Below are 21,325 nucleotides of genomic sequence, written 5' to 3' on the forward strand. Positions count from 1 at the left end.
CTCATTATAAGTTAATTAAAATGTCATTGACATTGACATTGATTCAACAGAACAGGCATTTATTTAAATATAAATAAATAGTAATTGGAAATTCATAAATCTTTTTAATCATGTCTTAAAAATGTTACTTGTTTGTGTTATTAATGCATGCGAATTTTGTAGCTTCAACACAATGGGCACTTTGTATTTCTTTTATTAATATTTTTATTGTAATCTAATAAATAGTTAACATTTATTTATTTATTTATTTACGTCTGTACAGTTTGTGTAACTGTAACTGAAACTCTATTTTTTGAAGGGCTCTGAGGATTCTTGAAAATGTTGCCATAATCAAGTCACTTTCCAAGACTTCCAAGACCCAAGATTATGAGTTGATCTCTTTCTGTTCTAACAAAGTAAAGTTATTTACTTATTCGTGCTTGTTTATTCTGTCCTACACGTGGCATTTCCAAATAATACAAAGAGACATTTTCAGGTAAAATATGTAAATGCTTGTTTGTGCAGATGCTGGGTGGGTGATAAAACAGAAGACGAGTGCTCTGTCTACATTAAGCTGATCATAAGTGTATGACCTCCTAATAATCCTCTAACGAACAGGAATATGCTATATGAAGAGGTCTTCCTGGAATATGCTGTGTGTGAAAAGAAATAAAAATAGGAAATGTTAAGTTTACAAAGTGTTGTAAAAATGCTGAGCCGAATTTGCCGATAATATAAGCAACGAAAAACTTTTAAAACAGAACTTTTAAAACTCTCTAGCTAGCAATAATGTTGTTATAAAATACATTTTAAATTATATTAATACATATTATTGTTAGTGCGTTATAATAATAATAATAATAATAATAATAATAATAATAATAATAATAATAATAATAATAATAATAATAATACTCATCTTTTTTTTTTTTAAAACAAGCTGAAGTGTCATGACTGCGGAAGTTGATGGGTTTTCAAGCCCACTTCATCCTCTCATTTGTCTTAGATGTAAATCGCAGCCTCCTCCTACTGGCCCCTCCCACTGAAACACACACAGACACACAGAAAGCGGGAGAGGTATTTAAAACTTTTTGAGATCTGTCACAGGCTTTGTCATCCAGAAAACCGCGGCGTTCGTCGCACGATTAATTACCATAGAGACAGACGAGTTTGCTCTGGTCGTTTCTTTAATCGGCCGAAGGAAACGTTACGCCGTGAATCCCTAAGTTTTCTTCAGCATTACTGAAGATTCGCTGGTATGTCACTTTGTTTCTGTCTTTGCTTTTCTGTGACTTGTAAGTTGCCTTAGGGCTGTTGTCAGACCGGCGTAGGGTTCTTGTGTGAAATATAGTTTTGTAGCGTGTTTACGGTCACATGCTCACTCCATAGACGCGCGCGCACGTTTTACAGCACGTTGAGTCTTAGGACGTGACTAAAGTAGAACGCATCCGTTCTGATGATCAGTGAGGTTGATGCGTACGATGCGAAGCGGCTCTCTTCGAGTGCGTGTGAAGATATAAAGCCCGTAGGAAAGCATGAGTGACCGTAAGACGCGCATGGTCGTTTTTTCAGCTGTACTAATAAGTTTTAAAGGAGGCTATGCGTGTCTGCAGATGTTGGGGTTTGTTCATGAACTGTAAAAAGCCTAGGTAGCCTACTTGTGGAGCCTTCTGACAGCTGAACTGCAGTGTGTGCCGTCCTGCAGAAAACTATTTTTTTCTCCATTAACATGAAGCCCAACTCCTTTTTTTAGGTTGAGTGAACTGCCCTGCACTGGAATTTCATTTAATCAAATGAATGTACATAGTTCACGTAACACTGGAGGTACAGTCAAGACATGAATCTCTCTCAGTGCATGTAAAGACATTTATTAGTTGCAGGTATTGTGAAACTCTCAAAACAGGCCGGTGAGTATTAGATAGTCTACCTTTGAGAATAGTGTTACCTAATGAAACCGAACATTCAAGGGACTAGATGCTATAAAAACAAAAAATACTCATAAAAATGGTGTCTCTTGTCGCTGAATGATCATTTGGGTTAGTGCAATGATTACAAATGGTTCTTCAGTGGGATTAAGAGCAGAGAGGTTCCTTTTACTAATGCTAATTATCCTGAGTGGACGTACGGTTCTAGATTGGTGGTTGTTAACTGGTGGACTGTGTTGTAAGTCTGTTCTGATAAGGTCACAGACGTCAGGGTAAGCAATGCAAATAATTCAAATGCTCATAACATACAGCAACTTTTAAAAGAGAAGACAAAACTCTTGCCTTATGTTATGTTGTTGGTGGCTAATGCTGTGCAGCAAATGAAATTCTACAGTATTTCGCTACAAATCCGATACCAATCCATCTGTTATTCGATTGAAATTAGACAGGTATGTGTATATACATTCAATGTCATATTAAGTCCTTCTGAAATTGTTTATCAGCATAGCTTATTAAAATATGTAATTGAAAGTAAAGCAGAAGATGTCCTTATTGCTCTATGTTGTGGTTGGTTGCAAAAGTTTGCTGAAGTGGCTTTATATAATATTTGATATATCCAAAGCCTTAACCTATTCGTGCGACGTTTACATTCGTAAAAGTAATGTGTTTGTCTCTTTCATTATTGGTGCATGGCTGATCTCCTCAGGGTGGATTTGTTCTGGGTCCCGGTCAGGCTTTTCATGCCTGTCAGACATTAGATGATCCGTACAAGTGTCTTACGTGAGAAAACGAGGGTTACTGGTTAGTGGATTCCACGGGAAAAGCTAGTCTGAGCTCTTGAAAGTACTTTTACCTAAAGTGACTTCTCGTACAGTGATTATTGTTGTGGCGATCAAGTGAGAAGCGAAGGTGGTTTCACAAGGACAACAGACCTGTGAGTGATCCCTGTTATCTGATTCAAGACCCCTGTGACATGTTGATTCAGGTCCTCGGGGTTAGCCATCACTCACTCTCAACTTATTACTTTCTGAAAAGATAGAGGGAGACAGAGGAAGTTCAGTGCTTTTTGAAGGGAACTAAGTTCACCGCACATAGCAGAGAAGATCAGCTCGAGATTATGTGTTTTATTGAACTCGCTACCTTTTTCGTGTCTTTTTCGTTCTTTATCATTTAGCATTCTGCGAGCGGTAGTCACCGATGATTCATAACTAGAGGCGTATGAGTAAAGATTGCATGTTGATGCAAGTGTATGTGTGTTACTCCACACGCTCCGATGTGACTCACAAATAGAGGTAAATCACACAGATGTGCAGATGTTCCATTCAAGTGTGTGTGTGTGTGCGTGCAGTGCGGTCTTGGTGGCGGCCCTGAGGTGTGATTTAATGTGTGTTTGTGCGCATGCTTCGCGAATGAATGCGTCCGGTGCTAAAGATGCGAAATTGGCCCATGGAGTCGAATAGATTGATCAATCTGCATCACTGTTGGAGGTTGTGGTTTTGTTTGAGTGCAGCTGGCCACTTCATGTCCCCAGTGTGTCACTGTTTGACACGTGGCTGCGCTCGCAGCCAACACGGAGAGGATCCATTTGGGCCGACGAGCAGATCTTCCATTATAAACATGTCAGAGAGGCCCCCGTCACCGTTCACTTACGCAAACGGGAAACCACACTCTGTTTAGACTGAATGACTCAATCCAAATAAGATTCATTAGCAGTCAAAAGGCCCGTGTTGGACTTCGTTATGGTTTTTAGGAGGCCTAGAAGTGGCCCTAGGTGATGTGTTCTACAGGTACCCGCATTTTCATACGTAATCGTGCCATGTTTCTCGGGTGGAACAATGTAGGCTGGAGCGAGTTGCGTTTTATTTATACATGGCTAGAAATAGTTGTGGTGTGTTATTCTCTAGAGGTCATGCTGTGTTTGGTCTGTCCTCTCATGCTGCGATGGTTTTTAGAAGGACATGGTCAAACATACTGTAAAGACTCCATGGAATAAAAAAACCCTGAGTTTTATGACTTTTAGTCCACGTTTGTTAAATCCTCCACCCCAAATTTACAATTTTGTCATTAGTCACTTACACCCATGTCGTTACAAACCCGTAAAAATGTTGTCTTTGGAACACAATTTAAGATCTTTTGGATGAAAACCGGGAGGCTGGCTGCCAAACAATTACCAGCGTCAAGGTGGTATGAAAGAATACTTGGTGGATCAACCATCATGTTATGAAAGCCACGAGAAAACTTTTCACACTTAATAGTTCACCCTGGGACATTGGTTAACCTTGTTTCAAGTTTTTATTATTACATTCATGGCACACAAAGTTATTCTCATAGCCTTTTTACATGATTTTTGAACCACTGATGTCACATGGTCTATTTGAACAATGTCCACGTTTCTGGACCTGCTGATAAAAATGGGATTCGTAACATTGATAAGCTAGAGTTAAGAAAAGCGAAACAATTTTTTTTTCTTATAGATCATTAAAATATTCTCCGCACTAAAAAAATGGTTCTTTCAAGAACTGTTCAGTGCAAAGTTCTTTGGAGAACTCGGAATGTTTCTTTCACAGCATTGCTGCAAAAACTCTTGAAACTTTTCTTTCGAGAAGCATTTTTTGCATAATGCCAAACTAGGTTAAAACAAAAGAGCTATGAGTTATGTAATGTTATATTATATAATGATAAGCATCAACTAATTTGTATTTTTGGATAAAATATTGGCAAATCTATTGGCGGCTTTAAAAAAGGAGAAGCCGAGTCTCATCCAAACGTATTTTTTCAGTAGGAAATATATCAGGGCAGGAAAGAACATTGCGTTCATCAAACCGTTTCAAGAGCTCTTTAAAGGACAGCTTTTGACATCGGAGGGATTCACTTGGTAGCAGTTTGCCAAATTGAGCTCATCTCAACACGGGAATGCGTATCCTGAAAATCCTTCGCTTTTTTTACAGAATATAATCTTGCACAAAAAACCTAATGTGATAAACACAAACTCTGACCTGCTCGTGAATGATCTGTATCTTTCATTAAGTCAGTTTCTCATTTTGAGTGGAATATGGATGGTTTTATAGTTTTAAGGCACGCTTCTTCCTCCGGAGTGAAGTGCCTCTTTGAGTTCAGAGCAAGGCTGCGTATTAAACCATATGGTGTTCGCCACTCCACCTACACAGTAATAGTGTGGAGTAGCTACTTATTATGTTCAGTCTGGGGTCTGCTGCCTTGAATCTGCTAATGACTTTTCCAGACTGTTTCTGAATGTTATTGTGCTATATCTTTCTGCCGAAAAGTAGAGGGAGAGACGCAATCTTTCAGCAGGAGTCATATGAGGTGATCAGTCTCTAAACTGAATCAAACACGCTATAATTTATAACTGACAGAGGTAAATAGAGCTGGCCATATGCCCATGGTTTTCCTTTAGGGTCCACTATAATTGTTCCACTGGTCCACTTTTGGTTGATGTGCTTAGATATTATACTTGCACAGATATTTCAGAGGATGATATTCTCTCGTAAAATAATTAATTACAAATAACATGCAGTGTACCATACACATAACACCAATGGGCCTGGGGCAGTGTTTTAATTTTGTATTTTGTTTTGCCCTAACTAGGCCTGCAGAATTAAGCACTTTGATTTGTTTTGTTTTTGTTTGGTTTATTATATTTATTTATTCATTTTTGTTTTATTAAGCACTCTTATTTTGTTTAAAACATTTTTTTTTACTTTTATTTTATTCTATTTTGTTATGTGGTTTTGTTTAGTGTCAACCAGGGGGCCATTTCATAAAACACGTTTTGGCTAACTGAAATAAACCTTGTTTTATAAAACAGGCCCCAGGTAGCAGAAAAAACAACAGAGTACTTTTATTTATTTGCTTTATTTTGGTTTTTGCATTGCTTTTTTTCACCTTTTCTAACGTCCTCTTAAATCGGAGGACTCCAAAATGCCTGTTCTCTTGGTGTGAGAATAGCAAGGGGGGACACCAAATCAAAAGCAGAGGGCACCGGCTTGGGGCCCCAAAGCTGGAAGTGCAATATTTGTTGAGATTCTCCGAAATGACTTCCCAGCCTCAGCAGCTGCCCGTGCGTGAATGGCTCTTTGTTCCAGCAGCTGTTTGCAGAGAGAGAGAGAGAGAGAGAGAAGAAGAAGAGAGAAAGCTAGAGATGCTGATGAAGTTGTGGCTTTCATTGCTCTTCTCTTGGGGACACCCCCAGTGAAGCATGTGGTTGTTTTTAACCACTGATAAATGCTCTGATTGACATTTGAGGTTTTACTCCACCTTTGCTACCGTGAACCTTAGTGTACGATTCTCCACATTGCCCAGGGGTAGCGTGTGGTGGGTTAAGGGACCGTTCCTCACCCGTTTCTACATGGGTGGCTGCTTGTGCTGAACGTAACTGCTAAACCCATGAGTGAAAAGCCTGTTTTTTCCCTCAGTAAACTAACGTGACAAACCTGTGATGCTGTTTGGACGGGATATTAAGAGTGTTATTGGCCTGCGTGTGTACATGTATCGACGCACACTGTGTAGGATGTATACGTACGTGTGTATGTGTGGGTGATGTATGCCTTTTAAAATCCGCTGCTTTCTTAATAACTAATCTTTACGAGCTAATGAAAAAAAACATCAGAGAGGCAGCAACGCTGAGTTGAGTTGAGTCACAAACTGGAGTCTTGCGGTGCTCTGGAGTATAAATTCTTAAATATGGAACCATTTTATGGATTTATAATATTAAACTGTCTGAAAACAACAGGAAATTGCTTTTAGGATTGCTGTTGAGATCAGTTTTGCTGACGTTTGTACCTACAATTATCATTATTTACTTCAAAAACACTGAACGTGTATCAGAGGCCGTGGAACGCTTTTCAGTTTCACTCTTCAAAAAGTTTATTTTGTCAAAATGGAATTGAATCGAGTCAGATGTGACATTTCAGAGGCCCCGAGCAGACGTAAATGTTTGAATGCCAATGTAGAATTGTTTGAAAGGTTTTTATTTAATGACTCCATATCTGTCACGATGCAGATGGTAGGTTTATTATTGCGCCATTTTGTCAGGTAGTGGGCTAAGTGAAACTTCATGTGGATAAAGCGCGCCGTATTTAAACTCTTCTGGTGTGGCATATGTTGGCTTTAGCCCACCCTCCAGTGAACTCCGATTGGCCGCTTTATCTCTCAAGTTCAGTTGTGGTCGTGTTAATTAACTGTCATCTGTTAATGGCATTAACGGCAAACTCCAGCTGTCTAATCGGACTCTTCTCTTCACTGCAGCATTTGTTTTATCGTGTTGATTAAAAATCACTATGTATATTGAAAAGTGTCTTATTTTTTGATACTGTGAATACTTAACGCATTAGCTTGCTTTTTCAATTTCTGGGGAATAGACAAGTTTCACTTATTATGAAACAAACGTATAGTGTGACCAGGATGTAACTTATTTCAAGTCTTATATGCTCACCAAATCTGCATTTAATACAGTAAATGCATTTTTTGTTTCTTTTAAATATTTCAAAATGGCAAAGCGGCCTCTCTTGGTCCTTAGATGACCTTCTCTTGTTCTCATCTTTCCCACCATTCACACAAGGCTTAATTAGTAGGTTGAGATTAACAAGCGCCACCACCTCAACCAGAGCCCTGCTGTCTCTTCCCATCTAAGCCCACGGGATGTGACGTTAAGACCGTAATACCCTGCTGATTGGTCACTAACTGACATCTTTCTCTCTCTCCTTCTACAGAGTCGGTGGGTTACCATTCAAGAAGACACCCTGCTGGTACTCTTTCTGCCGCGCCTGGCTTCGGGAAAGCGCTCTGTTCCAGCCATGTGGCTAACGGCACACATAAGACCCTCCACCATCCTGTTTTTGACCCTCAGCAGCTTGGCCTCTGCAGGTAAGCGCCGTTACCCATCATCTCCTGGAATTTCGAATAACGGGTCAAGAGTGAGTGAATGCGTCTATATCATTGTTCTGTTTGCCTCATGAGGATGAAGGAAAGACTGGGGATTTATGAGGGGTGTTTCGGAGAACCTTTCAAAAGTGCCGCTGTGTCATGGGTCATTATGAAGCGAATACCAGTGCTCGAGCACACTTGGGAAATTGTGACGTGTTAGAGTGTGTGTTTTATGTAAAAGTGTAATTTTTTCGGTCACCAAGCCGTGCCAAACGGACCCCATCTGCCTTTGTTTAAACACATAGGTAGTCTCCAAACTCATGCCACTGGTTAAACCAAAAGCTGACATACCAAACCGCTCAGTGAAACAGCAGTGTTTGGAAGCGTTACTGTAGCAAGAACAAACCTCAGAACTTGACTGGGTGACTGAAATTACCTTCAACAAAAAAGTGTTTTTGTTATTATTATAAACTTTTGATCTGACAGTGATAATTGTTCACATAGTTTTTGGTTTTAGTCACAGTTTAAATTTCAGTCATCTTAACTCAAAATTGGTTTTAGTCACAGTTTACATTTTAGTCATCTTAACTCACAATTTTTTGTAAAAGAAACATCTTGTTTGTTAAAAAAATGCACCATAAAATCAATATTTAACAATGACTACATGAGAAAACTCGAAATGAAATAATTGTATGATATCGTGAGTTCTTTTTGCCTTAGCTTTTCTTTTTTTCAGAGTGGGGTTAGCATTCATAGCATGTCACTTAGTTACAAAGACATTTGTGCGTTTGTATGAATTTGAATTAATGCAGGTTCTAATTTATGCTTATGCCGCACATTTACGCCACAGGTACAAAATATTGGGGTGTAGGTTTTATGTTTTTGAAAGAAGACTCTTGTTCTCAGCAAAGCTGCTTTCGTTTATTTTATAATACTGTAAGAAGTAAAATTGCTTGCAATTTTAATAGATTTTAAAATGTAATTTGTTGTTAAAATGTCACATGATCCTTCAGAAATCGTTTTAATATGCTTATTCGGTGCTCGGGAAATGTTTTTTTTAAAAGTACAAAATGAAAATTCAATTAAAAGGAAAAGCATTTATTTATAATATGAATATTTAGCAATAAACGACTGCTTTCATTTTTAATAAACGTCATCGCAGAATAAAAGCATTTATTTCTTAAAAAGCCCCTGATCCCCAATCGGGGATTTCATCGGTGACGAACAGTATTTGACTGGATTTAGTCTTACACAGAAAACGTGCCGTGTTCTTTGCAGAGACTCTTCACAGGGCGTGTTCTCCATAAGCTGTGTTCGCCGCTCATTGTCTTGACAGAGTGAGGCAGTGTTGCCTGTTTTGTCAGGCAATCACGATTCGCCCCCTGTGTTCGGAATTTCCCCGGTTCCTCCCAGCATGAGTCTTCTAGATCTGGCTGTCAGAGAGCAAAGGCCGGGGGGATTTGCATTAAGAAAGTGCTGACAGCCTCAATCTCACAGCCCGAAACACCACTGCCGCACGTCAGCTATGCCTCCTCTAACCCGACTCAGGCAGCTCTATCTGTGTGATTGATCAGGACTTGTTGGCTCAGTCTCTTCTGAAGAGCAATGATTTGTTCCCCTCTGGCACAACAGCCTGACAGATAGATGTATGCCGAGGAAAAAAGGGAAAGAAAACAATATGGCAGCAACCAAACAAACACGGGGAACAGGCAAAATTATGACAAGTCATCAAGTCTGGGTTCTCGGGATGGAGAGTTATGATTTAAGAGCGCACGTATTTCACATCATTCTGTGATTTTGCTCTCAGTTGATCTGTCGAGCGTCTCTTTGTTGGTAACAGACCTCACTGGTCACTCTCGGCGGTTTTGTGTTTTCTCTGTCGCTCAAACCGAATGCTTTTCCTCTGGGGTTATAGACCAAGTCGCAATCCAATGTGTAGCTACTGAAATAAAATCACTCGATAATAACATGTGTAAAAATAATCTGATATTAACGAAAACAACAAGCCACTTTGAATCAAAATAATTAATTATCATGATTATCAGCTATTATCAATTTACAGCCTAAATGGACATTTTTTTTTTTTTTTTTAATCTATAATTTTGATGAAGATATAAATAATTGTGAAGTATTTTTGCACTTCAGTTTCATGTTTTATAATATGCTTTAAAATGTAATTTATTCTAGCGATAGCAATGCTGAATTTCTTCAGTCTTCGGAGTCAGAAATCAAGCTGATTGGCTGCTCAAGAATGTTTTTATTATCAGTGTTAAAAATTATTGTGTTGTTTAATTTTTGTGGAGACCCTGCAGTTTATCACAAATAAAAAAAGATTGCAGAAACTGCAAAGGTTAGGTCTAAAAACAATCCCACAGACCTCTTCCTTCAGCATTGTTGCATTGCACTATATATTTGCGCTTTCTCAGACATTTTGGCACATTTACCTGGGGCGCATTCGTTGAGGCTCTTCCTTTTAAAGTTTATTTTATTTTCCAGCATTGTTGATGAAGCTCTCCCAAACCCTCGTCTCGGGTGATGTTGATTTTGATAAATCGGAGTCTAAACAAACTTCAAGAGTGCCAGATCTTGTCATGCTCGATATTTTTTATTTTTTTTCTCATGCTCAATCATTTTCCTTTTGTTTTAGAGCATAGCGGCCTCTCTCAGAGACTTCCTGAAGTCTCTCGTTTTCTAAAAACTAGGACATTATCTAATCTGCAGCATCAAAGTGTCTGCAGCACTAAGCCCTTTCCACATGGACTTCAGATCACTGCCAGTCACAACCTGTGTTCGGCTCTAGTCATCTGATTATAGAGATGACAGAGGTGTGATATATGAACATCTCCCTGTCTTTTGAGACCTTGTCACCAGAACGTCTCTTCTTCAATGCTGTGTTTCCTGTCACAGCGGAGAAATGTGTAATCTATATGACAAAACAGGAAGAAGATCTGCCTCGGTGCGTCCCAGGATGGTTCTCACGTGACGGGACACGTACAGCAAGCTAAGACATTATATTTTTAGGGTGTTTTTTTGTAATTCATGTTTACAAGTCAGTGAGGCTTGCATGCTTTATAATTGGCAATATTGAACTAATTAAGAATAATAAAAAAAAACGTAATCTGTTTAATCGGTTCACAGCATTTATATCATTATTTTTTTAGTTCACCCAAGGAGTTCTAATCTCTTTCCTGCCAAAAAAAAAAAAAAAAAAAAAATAGTACAAAATATTGCATACAGTTATGAATTGGTGGCGGTTACGAACCAGTGTTAAGCAACAGATAATGGCACCATTTATTTGGTTTTGCTTGATAAACAACACACAAACACAATAATGAACACAGTTAGAACTGGAGGACGACCACAAGTTATTGTTTGTTGTTTTTGGGATCTTCACAGCTTGGTCCCCATCCCCTTTAATTGCAAGGGAAAGAGCAGCTTGAACATTCTGTTAAATATCTCAATCAGCGTCCCATTGAAGAAAAAGTACACAGAATTAAAATGTTGAATTCACGATGCTAGAAATTGAATTAGCTTTCTTTCTTTTTTTTTTAAATAAGTGGTCTGTTCTTCATTTTCTCTCTCTTTTCATTCTTTCATTTGTCCGAAATTCCCTTCCAAGCACTTTTTGCACGTCTAAGGTCGCCTTTTTTTGGTCTCTTGTTTTGCCAAGCCGTAGATTCTTAGCACAGTCTGTTATTATGGGATGGCAGGGCTGCTGGAAGCCCTCAGGTTTCACTGGTGTAGCGTAGAACGGAGCAGAAATCCTGCCAGAAATTAATTTGCAGCACTTGCCAAAAACAGCTCTTGCAGGATGCTGGTTACGCCGAGGGCCGAGCGTGTGGCCTGTGGGGCGGCTGCAGGAACACGCGTCTGCTCATGTAACCGGGCGAAACGCCTCACTTTCCCCCTCATCTCTCCATCATTTTTTATCCTCCCGCAGCTCGCAGGGATGAGTGACAGTTTTGTCATGCCCGTAGGCCCCATGCAGATCGTTCCTCTCTCCTTCCATCCTGTCATGTGACAAAGACATGAATTAGTGCTGAAAGGTGAGTTTACAGAAATATACCCGCAGTTGCATTCAGTTCCATGAAAAGCTTTAAAGGGATCAATCCTTCATCCTCATTTAAAAGCAATAAAGGCTTGTGGTGTTGTGGAGACCAGTGACCCGAAACACTAAATAAACCATATCAAAGCATGGCTCTACAACAATCGTGGCCCGAGGCCAGTGGTATAAAAGGTTTGATGGAATTGTTAGTTGCCCTGTTTGGTGGGTTTCACGAAGTTTAATGATAATCTGTTTTTATGTCTTAAACATTTGTTTTCTAGGACGTTTTGATGGATATTTACAATTCTTGATGTTTTAAAAATAGTGGAAAAATATGTAAAAATGCATACACATGCATGTACATATTTCAGAAAAAAAAGATATTTCTATATTAAATATATTTCTTTATAATATAAATTATGTGAATATAAGTGTAGATTTAAAACGTAAATATTTTCTAAATTATATACTGTATGTGAATGTATTACATAAATATACACAGAACCCACACGTATATCATGCCAACAAAATTAAATTATGTAATATTGATGCAGTCAGACCAACATGTATGCACCTTTACCATTGCTCACGTTATCACAGTTTATTTGTTATAGTTAAGAAAATAGATAGTCTTGTCGTATTTCCTATCTATCTGTTTATCCATCTGTATGCATGTGTACACACACACGGACACACACACGCACACACGACAAAATATTGGCAGTAAAATAAATAATAAGAGGGGGTCCTATTGTTGAGCCCTTCTATGTGAAAGACTTGTTTGTTTAGTCTCTCGCTCTGAGAAACGCCACCAAACAACATTTTATTTTCATCATCTCCTTTAAAATGACTCGTCTGCTTTCCCTCTCTCATATGAACCAGGCACAGAATCAGACAGACTATAATAGTGCCTCTCCAAATGTTTGAGGACAAATGATCTATGTGCTGTTTTATGGTTTGTGTGACTGACTGCGTCTAAATGTGCGTACGTCTGTGTGTGTGTGTGTGTGTGTGTGTGTGTGTGTGGGGGCTGCCAAATTGTATTGCGCAACCTCTGCAACCTGAGCCTCGGTGCTGCGGAGGCAGAGCGATCCAAACCACCGCGCTCCACACTCCTGCTCCGAACTGGAAGGAGAGAGAGAGAGAGAGAGAGAGAGAGGACTCCTTCCTAAACCAGATGTTGCTGCGTGATTTAAGTGTTAGTAACCAGACTCCTTCGCCGCTCTTGTGTTGGCACGAGGGAGAGGTGTAGGGATGTTTACATAGCAACAGCAACCCGCCATTGGCTTAATTGCAGGTTACTGCAATCTACACCGTGGCTCGCAATCTCTCCGAGTCAGACTGATACTCTCCCTCTATCTATTTCCCCTCCACCACAACCGTTCTGCCAGTAAGTGAGTGTGTGGACGACCTCAGCCAGGAACCTAATGGAGAACAGCTGGGGTGACCCTGCATTTTCCATTGTGTTTCATAGAGTGCAGGAAAAAAGAAAAGAAAACGAAAAACACAGGCCACAAGATTTGGAGAGGTCTAAGGAGCGTGCCGTGAATTCATTGAAAAAGACGGGAGGAATCATGGCTATAGTTAACTCCTTTTATACCGGCTGAGTAAATAAAATTGCCTGAAGAAATCCGAAATATCTTTTACACAGTTTACATGAAGCTATGTAATAGAATGATTTATGATACTTGACAATCCTATTTACATGTCGTTTCTTTGAAAATTTGTAGTTTGATGCAATTCTGTGTGTTTTTTTTGTTTGTTTTATCCGCTTGAGATATGATTTCAGCATAATAAGATGTTTTCTTGAGATTCCTTTTTTGTTCTTACTCTGTTACCAATTGTGACACTGCTTTTTTTCTAATAAATGAAATGTATTGTGAAAAGAGCTGGCCCCTCCATTGACCATAACAATAAATTAGAGTAAAAAAATTTTTATATCTCACAATTAATAATCATAATTATATCCAGGTAAAAAAATAATAAAAAAATATATATATATATATATATATATATATATATATATATATATATATATATATATATATATATATATATATATATTTCTGTCATATTAAATAAATAGTTCTAAAAGTAATTCTGTAGAATTATGAACATCACTGTATCATATAGTGCAGGAATATGTGTGATTTATTAGCGTAATTAAGTTTATTATGACCACTTTGCATGCTTACTTTTTAAATTTTTTTTCGATTCAGTCTCCTCCAGCTCCCAGTCCCGTGTACTGAGCTTGATTCTCTCACTCATTACAGGGTCCTGAAACACTCACTGTGCTGTGGCTTGCTTTTCTTGGCCATGTCTTTTACATTCTCTTGATCTATGTCTTTTTACCTTTCTTGCCTTTTAAACATGTTTCTGAAAGACCCCAAAGATCGAATGATTTTTGGAAATTTTATATTCATAGATCTTAGATTTTATAGTCATAGATCTGGATAATACTTGATGAATGAGCCATTTTTAGGCTTAGAAAGAGAGGTTTTTTAATATTTTTTTTTTCTGGCAAAAACAATTGTGTATGTAATGCAGTAATGTACAACCTAGGCTTTTTGGAAGGACGAGGAATTTCTGCAAAATAAATATTGCATTGATCCTATGTCCAATGGCAATAAAACTGTTTTACTTCATAGAATCTGTCAACATTTATTACATTGCAAATTTTACTAGTGCAGCGCTGTACCAGGTGAGCTACTGAGCATGTTTACTGAACACTATTAACTATTAACACCCAACCATTAACACAAAAGGTTTTGAACAGTATGATTTCTTTAAAGAAGTAATTTCTTCTCACCAAGCCTGCATTTATTTGATCTGAAGTAGAGCAAATCAGTGAAGCTTTAACTATATAAAATAATCATTCAATTATTTCATTTCAAATCATTGCTCAGTCAAACGATCAAACATTTATTACTATTATTATGGTGAAAACAGCTGAGCAGAATTTTTTTTTAAAAGAAAATTCAGAAGAACAGCATTTATCTGAAATATGATCAATTTAAAGCATACTTGCTAAATAAAAGTATTAGTTTATATTATTTACCTTATTATTCTCCTATATTTAAAAATCATCCTAAAAAGCAGTTATTTTAAATAGATAAAAAAAACCTGCTTTTGCTGTATCAAATACCTGCAGGCTTTGCGAGCGGAAGATAATTCTTTAAAAAAACACAATAAAATCATAGTTTTTGTATACTAACAGCCTTGTAACCACATGTAAATGACATTGCTTTTCGCCTTTATTGTTGTTCAGCTATTACGCAACAAATGTGTCCAGTTTTCCAGAATCCTGCGGTGTCCTGTAGTCGCAGATGCAGCGATAGATAATGATCAGTCCTCAGGGGTGTCCTGCCTGCCAAAGCCAGCTATGTAATTGGGAGAATTCAGCAATGAAACGAGCAGAGCGGAGGGGCCACTTTTTTCTCCATGTTGTTTGTTGACATGTAGTCGAGAGAGAACCTTAGTTGCTATGTGTGTGGGTTTGTCTGAGAATAAGTTTCAGTTATGGTATAACTGCAGTATGTGTGTCAAGTGATCGATAATAAGACGCAAAATAAGACACGTTTTAAGCGTATGTTTGTTAAATGCTCTTTGTTTCATAAAAGGCTCTTTTATGCGAAGTGCAGCTAATTGATGATACTAATTGGCGGAGCCCTACTGATGAGGACATTTGCTCTAAATGCCATTCGGATTGGATTCATCAGAACACTTCATGCAGACTTTTGTATCTCCTACTATCTGAAAGGCTTTTATGTGTTTGCAAGAAGGAGGCCTGACTTTTGACTTGTCTTTAATTGACTGCCTGCTCTTTGACCTCAAGAGGGAGGATGGTATGCCCTGTGTGTGTTTTACTGCTTGTGAAACACTGATTTTCATGCTCATGCCCTCAACATGCCTTTCCTGTCACACTTGACCTTTATTTCCTGCGTGCTCACTCAGACAGGCCCGTCATGGGTGCCATCGATCACAGATAGCTGGCCAACGGAGCGAATATAATAAATGAGTTTTATTTTGTTATGGTTTTACTGTATCTTTACTGTTGTTCCACATTCTGCCACATTCATGCTTATCGGTGTAGATCTGCAGAATATTTACATTTTATATATATATATATATATATATATATATATATATATATATATATATATATATATATATATATATATATATATATATATATATATATATATATATATATATATATATATATATATATGTATATATATTATTAGTATATAACTGTTCTTTTTAACCTAAACTTACATTTGAAAAAATATCCTTAAAAAGAGTACCACTGAAGACCGGGGTAATGATGTTTAAAATTCAGCTTTGCTTGAATAAAATATATTTTAAAGTCTATTAAAATAAAAAAAAAATTTTTTAATTTGCTGTATAATATTTCACAACAGTTTTTTTTGTATTTCAGATCAAATAAATATAGCCTTGCTGAGCGTAAGACACATATTTAAAACGCATGCATTTTACCGATCCCAAACTTTTGAACGGCAGTTTATTTTTCAGCTCAGCTTTAATTTGCAAATGTTATGAAGCTGAAAACATCTCAGGCAGCCCACACGTGTTCGCTACATCAGGAAACGCATTGATTCGAAGGCGTCCCCTTCTGTGGCCCCCGCTCTCTTCAGCTCTTTCGGAAGGTTTGGATCGTATCTTCAGAGAGAATGCGGCGGCTCTCACCGCTGACTGGAGAAACATGACGTCTTTGTTTATCTGAGGAGAGTCCTAGTAGAGGAGCTGCCGTGGAGGGAAGAAGAATCACTGTCCAAATAGCCGCAGGACTTGGGAGTGTTTGCTCTGATATCGGACCCTCTCCTTCCCTGTTTATGAGCAACACGCAACAGTCTCCTCAAGTTTATTCAGGTGCTATTACAGAGGAGACTCTTCTGAGCGTGCTTGTGTGTTGCTTTGTGAACAGTACAGCCAAATCTTACTCACGAGAACTCTTCATTCTTTGCAGGAATTCCTTGAACGCCCAAATGAGAGCTAGAGTGTACCCAAGAACCTCAAAGAAAGACGTTTGGACAGTGTTTAATGACTAAAAGTAAAAAACCTATATGCATCTGCTAGAAGTGAGTGTACAGGCGTTCCCCTTTGTGCACCCCTTTGTTTAAGAGTCAGCAGTTGCGCCGTTCTTATGCTGACAATGCAGTGAGGTCAGAGGAATGTTTAGTTTGCTATTACGGTAAGAGGCACTGCGGGGAACGTGCTGCACAAGTATCATTGAAAAGCACTTTTTCCCTGCCTGACTGAACGGAGGACTATTTTCTACCAACCAAAATGCTGCGCGACATCAATATCGAACATCAAAGCCTTTCAAAGAATAGGCTTTAGGCGTGTATGGATTGTTTGTTCGTCTGCCATTTTGAATGTAGTTGGAAATTATGGAAGTTCGTTTCCGCCATTGAATAAAAAAATAAAAAAGGTAGTCGCGTTTGATCTTGGGAGTTTATGTCTACGTTTTTTTCTCAGGATTGCTAAACCATAAACCTGCCATTTCAAGTTATAAAAACAGAACTGTGGAATATACGTTGGCAATTCTGACTTTTCCCCCAAAATTATATAAATTAAATAAAGTTTTAATTGTGAGATATTAACTCGCAGGTCTGAGGAAAAATTTAGAATTGCAAGTGTATGTTTAATGTATTTTTTCTTTCCTTAGAATTGGACTTGTTGGCCTAGTGCAGTATTAGTGTATTTTTGACTTTGGACCACTTTTTATTAAAATGCGACAGATTTCAAGAGGAGGAATCAGACATTTTTTTTCAAAATGTCATTTCCACCAAAAATGTGTTGGTAATGTTGTGTGTGATGTTTGCAATAGACAAATGAAATAAACTAGTGCACACTTAAATTAACATTTTAAAGTCTGCTTAGCCAAAAAGTTACCCAATAACTCGCTATATGGTGTGTATTGTGAATCATTGCTTCCAACCCAATAATCAGCAGAAAATGTTACTTACACTCTAAAAAACACTGGTTAAAAACAACCCAATTTGGTTTGTTTTTAACCCAAGAACCAGGTAAATATATAGGACAGATGTAGGGTTAATTTTACCAAGAAAACATAAGTTATATAAGGTGACCTGAACAACCCCCAAAAATTACCCAAAAGCATTTGGGTAAAAAAATAACCCAGGATTTTTTGAGTAAAAAAAAAAAAAGTGTGTTAGATGCATTTTGGCTGTACTCTTGCTTTTGTGTGTTGGCTAAGCTGCTCTCTATCTCTCTTGTCTCGTGCATGTTGATGTATGACTATGCATACATTCCTATTTCTTTACGTGTGTGTCAGCAGTAAAGGTGGACTGTATGTTTCGGCAGGGCGGACATTAAAGCCGGTCGTGCACACACATGTGCAGGTCTGTATGGAGCAGCTGTCAACCTGTTTGTTGAGAGTCTTCCTTTCCTCTCTTCTTTTCTTCTCCTTTCCTTTGGGAAATGGCCATGTCATCCTTTACTTCAAAGAACATTGATTTATACCTACCTTAATAGTACCGGTGAGAGAGAGATAAACAAAACGAGAGAAGGACAGAGGGAAAAAAAAATGAGCTCTCCCCAAATCTTTGAGTTTTGCCGTCTCTCTAGACTAGTAACGACAGTTATGAATTGTTCTCTGACCTCGGAGTTGCCTTTTCCCTTTACTCTCCTCCTGCCTCAGAAATGAAAGATGTGTCCCCATCGATACGCACTTGAACATCTGAAACCCTGTTTAATGCCACAATCGTCCCTGAACTTTTTTACTGTTTGCCCACACATTAATCTACAACCCTTTATCCACACACAAAAATACACCTGGTAACATATTTGGACTTGGAACAAAGGGATACTTGGTCTGAAGGATTCAGTTTAGTCTTCTGCTGTTGTCTCCATCATGAGTCTAATATCTTGTCCTGGAAAGCTTGACAGTTGGTTTTATTTGACTCCATGTAGTGGCGTTGTACAATCTCAGAGAGTCTTAATTTGACCTAAATGCGAAGCAGTATAGCTTTAATGAAGGCCGAAACGGTGAAATAAGTCTAACATGAACACACATATTTTGTTTTATTCAGAATTGAAATATATAGTAAACTATGGAAGTCTGTTACTGCGAACTTGAGACTTTTTCCCTCAGAATTGTCAGTTTATATCTCACAAGCAGCTGCGAGTTAAAAAGTCTGAATTGTGAGATACTAACTAAAATTGGTAGAATTGGTAGTTTATCTAGAGTATTTTTTTCCTCAGAATTGGACTCAAAGTTGTGAGTTACAAAATTCAAAATTGTGAGAAATATAATAGGACTTTATTTCTCACTTGTAAGTTCATATCCTGCAATTCTAGACTTCTGCAGATTCTAACAATAGTGTATTCATATATCTTGCAAATTGGAGAAAGCCAGGATTAAATTATTATATAACAATTATTAGGATTGTTATATAAAAAGCTATTTATATTTAGCAATTCTCGTATTGTAATTCACAATTGATCTAATTCACAAATCTCTCTAATTCTTTTTTAGATTTATATCCCCCAATAAAAAGTTGGAATTACGCAAACTCACAATTTTAACAAATTGAGCTAAAATAATCTTTTTTATTTATTTAGTGTATATTTTTTTAAATGAATAATAAATATATTTATATTTTTATCCAGAAGCAGTTCCTTCTGATTAATATGCATTATTTAATATATTATATGCGTTTCAATAAATCAATCCTATTAATAAAATTACTTACACCACATTCAACCCATTAGTTGAATGGGTATCTATCAACTGACATCCAAATATATTTCAGGTTCTCACAGTACAGGGTTTGGAAACACTATTAGTTTATTAGCTTAGCCACATGCTAATATTAGAAGCAAGTCTAAACCTTTTAAACCAATTAATTGGTGGCCATTTTAGTAACAAGGACAAAACCATTAAAACTAATTGCTAAATTCAAAACACAAATCAGCCGTACACATGCACAAATAGTTTTTTAGCATAATTTTTTTTAGCAATGTTTATGCGCACAAGGATTCTGGAACAAACTACCTGTGATGCCTTTGCCATCGAACTAATTGGCTTTTTCACCTGAAAGGCAGGACTTCCTCGGACCATTATATTTAGCATTGTGACTTCTGTTCATTGTTCATGGGTCTCTAGAACGTGTCAAGTCTCTTGTGCGCTTCAGAAGATGTTTGCCATGTATGCGCCACATAAGTGACTATTAACAAAGCCGCTCGTGAAGTACATCTTAAATCTGTCACTTTCAGTTTTTTACAGCTGCTAGACGGCTGCCAAAATGAACACTTAACCAGTGCCAAAACGTGAGTGAAAAGTAGCTTTGCAGAGTAAAATTGAGTTGTTTGCCAGCTGCCTGGTAACTTTATTTTGGCAAAGTACAAAGCTGTTGTCATACCAGCGCACTGTGCTCTCCTAGTCATGGATGTTTTTAAAAAAGTTAGTTGTGAATTTAAAACCAACCGCTTAATGTTAAAAAGAGCTTTTTTTGCCATTTGATACGTGCAGGTTTAACATAACAGTGATGTTAAAGTGTATCACTTCTGCTAACAGCATGCAGAATTACCTCCCACTACCTTTTTGGTCTTTCGTTCATCCATCTCTCCCCCTCTCTTCACCTACGTGTTGCTCTTCTGTGGCATTATGTGAAGCCATATTTCATTCACACACACAGATGAACTGAACTCCCTCTGTTCCCTGTGAAAGTGTGCATTGGCTTCCTGTATTTGTGGCTTCTGGCTGGATTTTACAGTAGGATAAGCAGCGCAGGTCTAGCGATTACAGATAAAAACACAAGTAGGGAGAATATTGTGTTCATTAAATGTGCTTGATGTAGCTTCACAGAGCCTGGGAATTTCATAGAGCAGGAAAGAGGCTGAATGTTTGGAGGATCGGACTTAATCCCTTATTCAATATGGGAACAAAGATTTGTTTCCTTATGGTTTATGTAGATTGAGTCTACCATTCTGAATCTGTATGGGCCTACATCTACCTCTGTTCCCATTTACTGTCTTGAGAACTCACTTACTGTTGGTTTAGATTAATTAAAAGCATATTTTCTTTAACGTTTTCCTGCACATTATCATGTTTCAGGTTTTGAGATAACTCAGCATGAACATTGTTTTTGTTCAAGGTGTGTCTGAAAATACAGATGATGTATTTGATGGCAACATGAATTAAATTTGATGTGTATGAAGTGAAACACAATATTTAATAAGAAAGAATTTAGGGTGGGACTTTTATCTTTTGCAAACTGATTGGATTTAGAAAAAAAAATGACAGGGACCGGAAAATAACTGACTCTTTCAGAGTTAGGTTATTACATAGTTGTTACATAGTAACAATACGATTTTTATACAAGATAAAGGTTGTTTTTAATAATGTGCACCTAATGTTTGATAATAAGTTAAAGAACATACATTAAGAATATATGAGATATATATGAGAGTTTTTTTTCTTGATTGATCAAAGAACCACAAG

General features: G+C 37.6%; 1 protein-coding gene across 1 annotated transcript in view; it reads left to right on the top strand.

Moving 5' to 3' along the window:
* The first annotated feature begins 1,018 nt into the window (after positions 1 to 1,018).
* Positions 1,019 to 21,325, top strand: part of tgfbr3 (transforming growth factor, beta receptor III) — an 89,542-nt gene continuing 69,235 nt past the window's right edge. The window contains exons 1-2 of the mRNA XM_043241582.1: positions 1,019 to 1,235; positions 7,634 to 7,787. Of these exons, the coding sequence (XP_043097517.1) occupies positions 7,718 to 7,787 (70 nt within the window). The 5' untranslated portion in view covers positions 1,019 to 1,235; positions 7,634 to 7,717. The remainder of the gene's footprint in view (positions 1,236 to 7,633; positions 7,788 to 21,325) is intronic.

Source organism: Puntigrus tetrazona, chromosome 6 (genome assembly GCF_018831695.1).
Source record: "Puntigrus tetrazona isolate hp1 chromosome 6, ASM1883169v1, whole genome shotgun sequence".
NCBI classification, from domain to species: domain Eukaryota; kingdom Metazoa; phylum Chordata; class Actinopteri; order Cypriniformes; family Cyprinidae; genus Puntigrus; species Puntigrus tetrazona.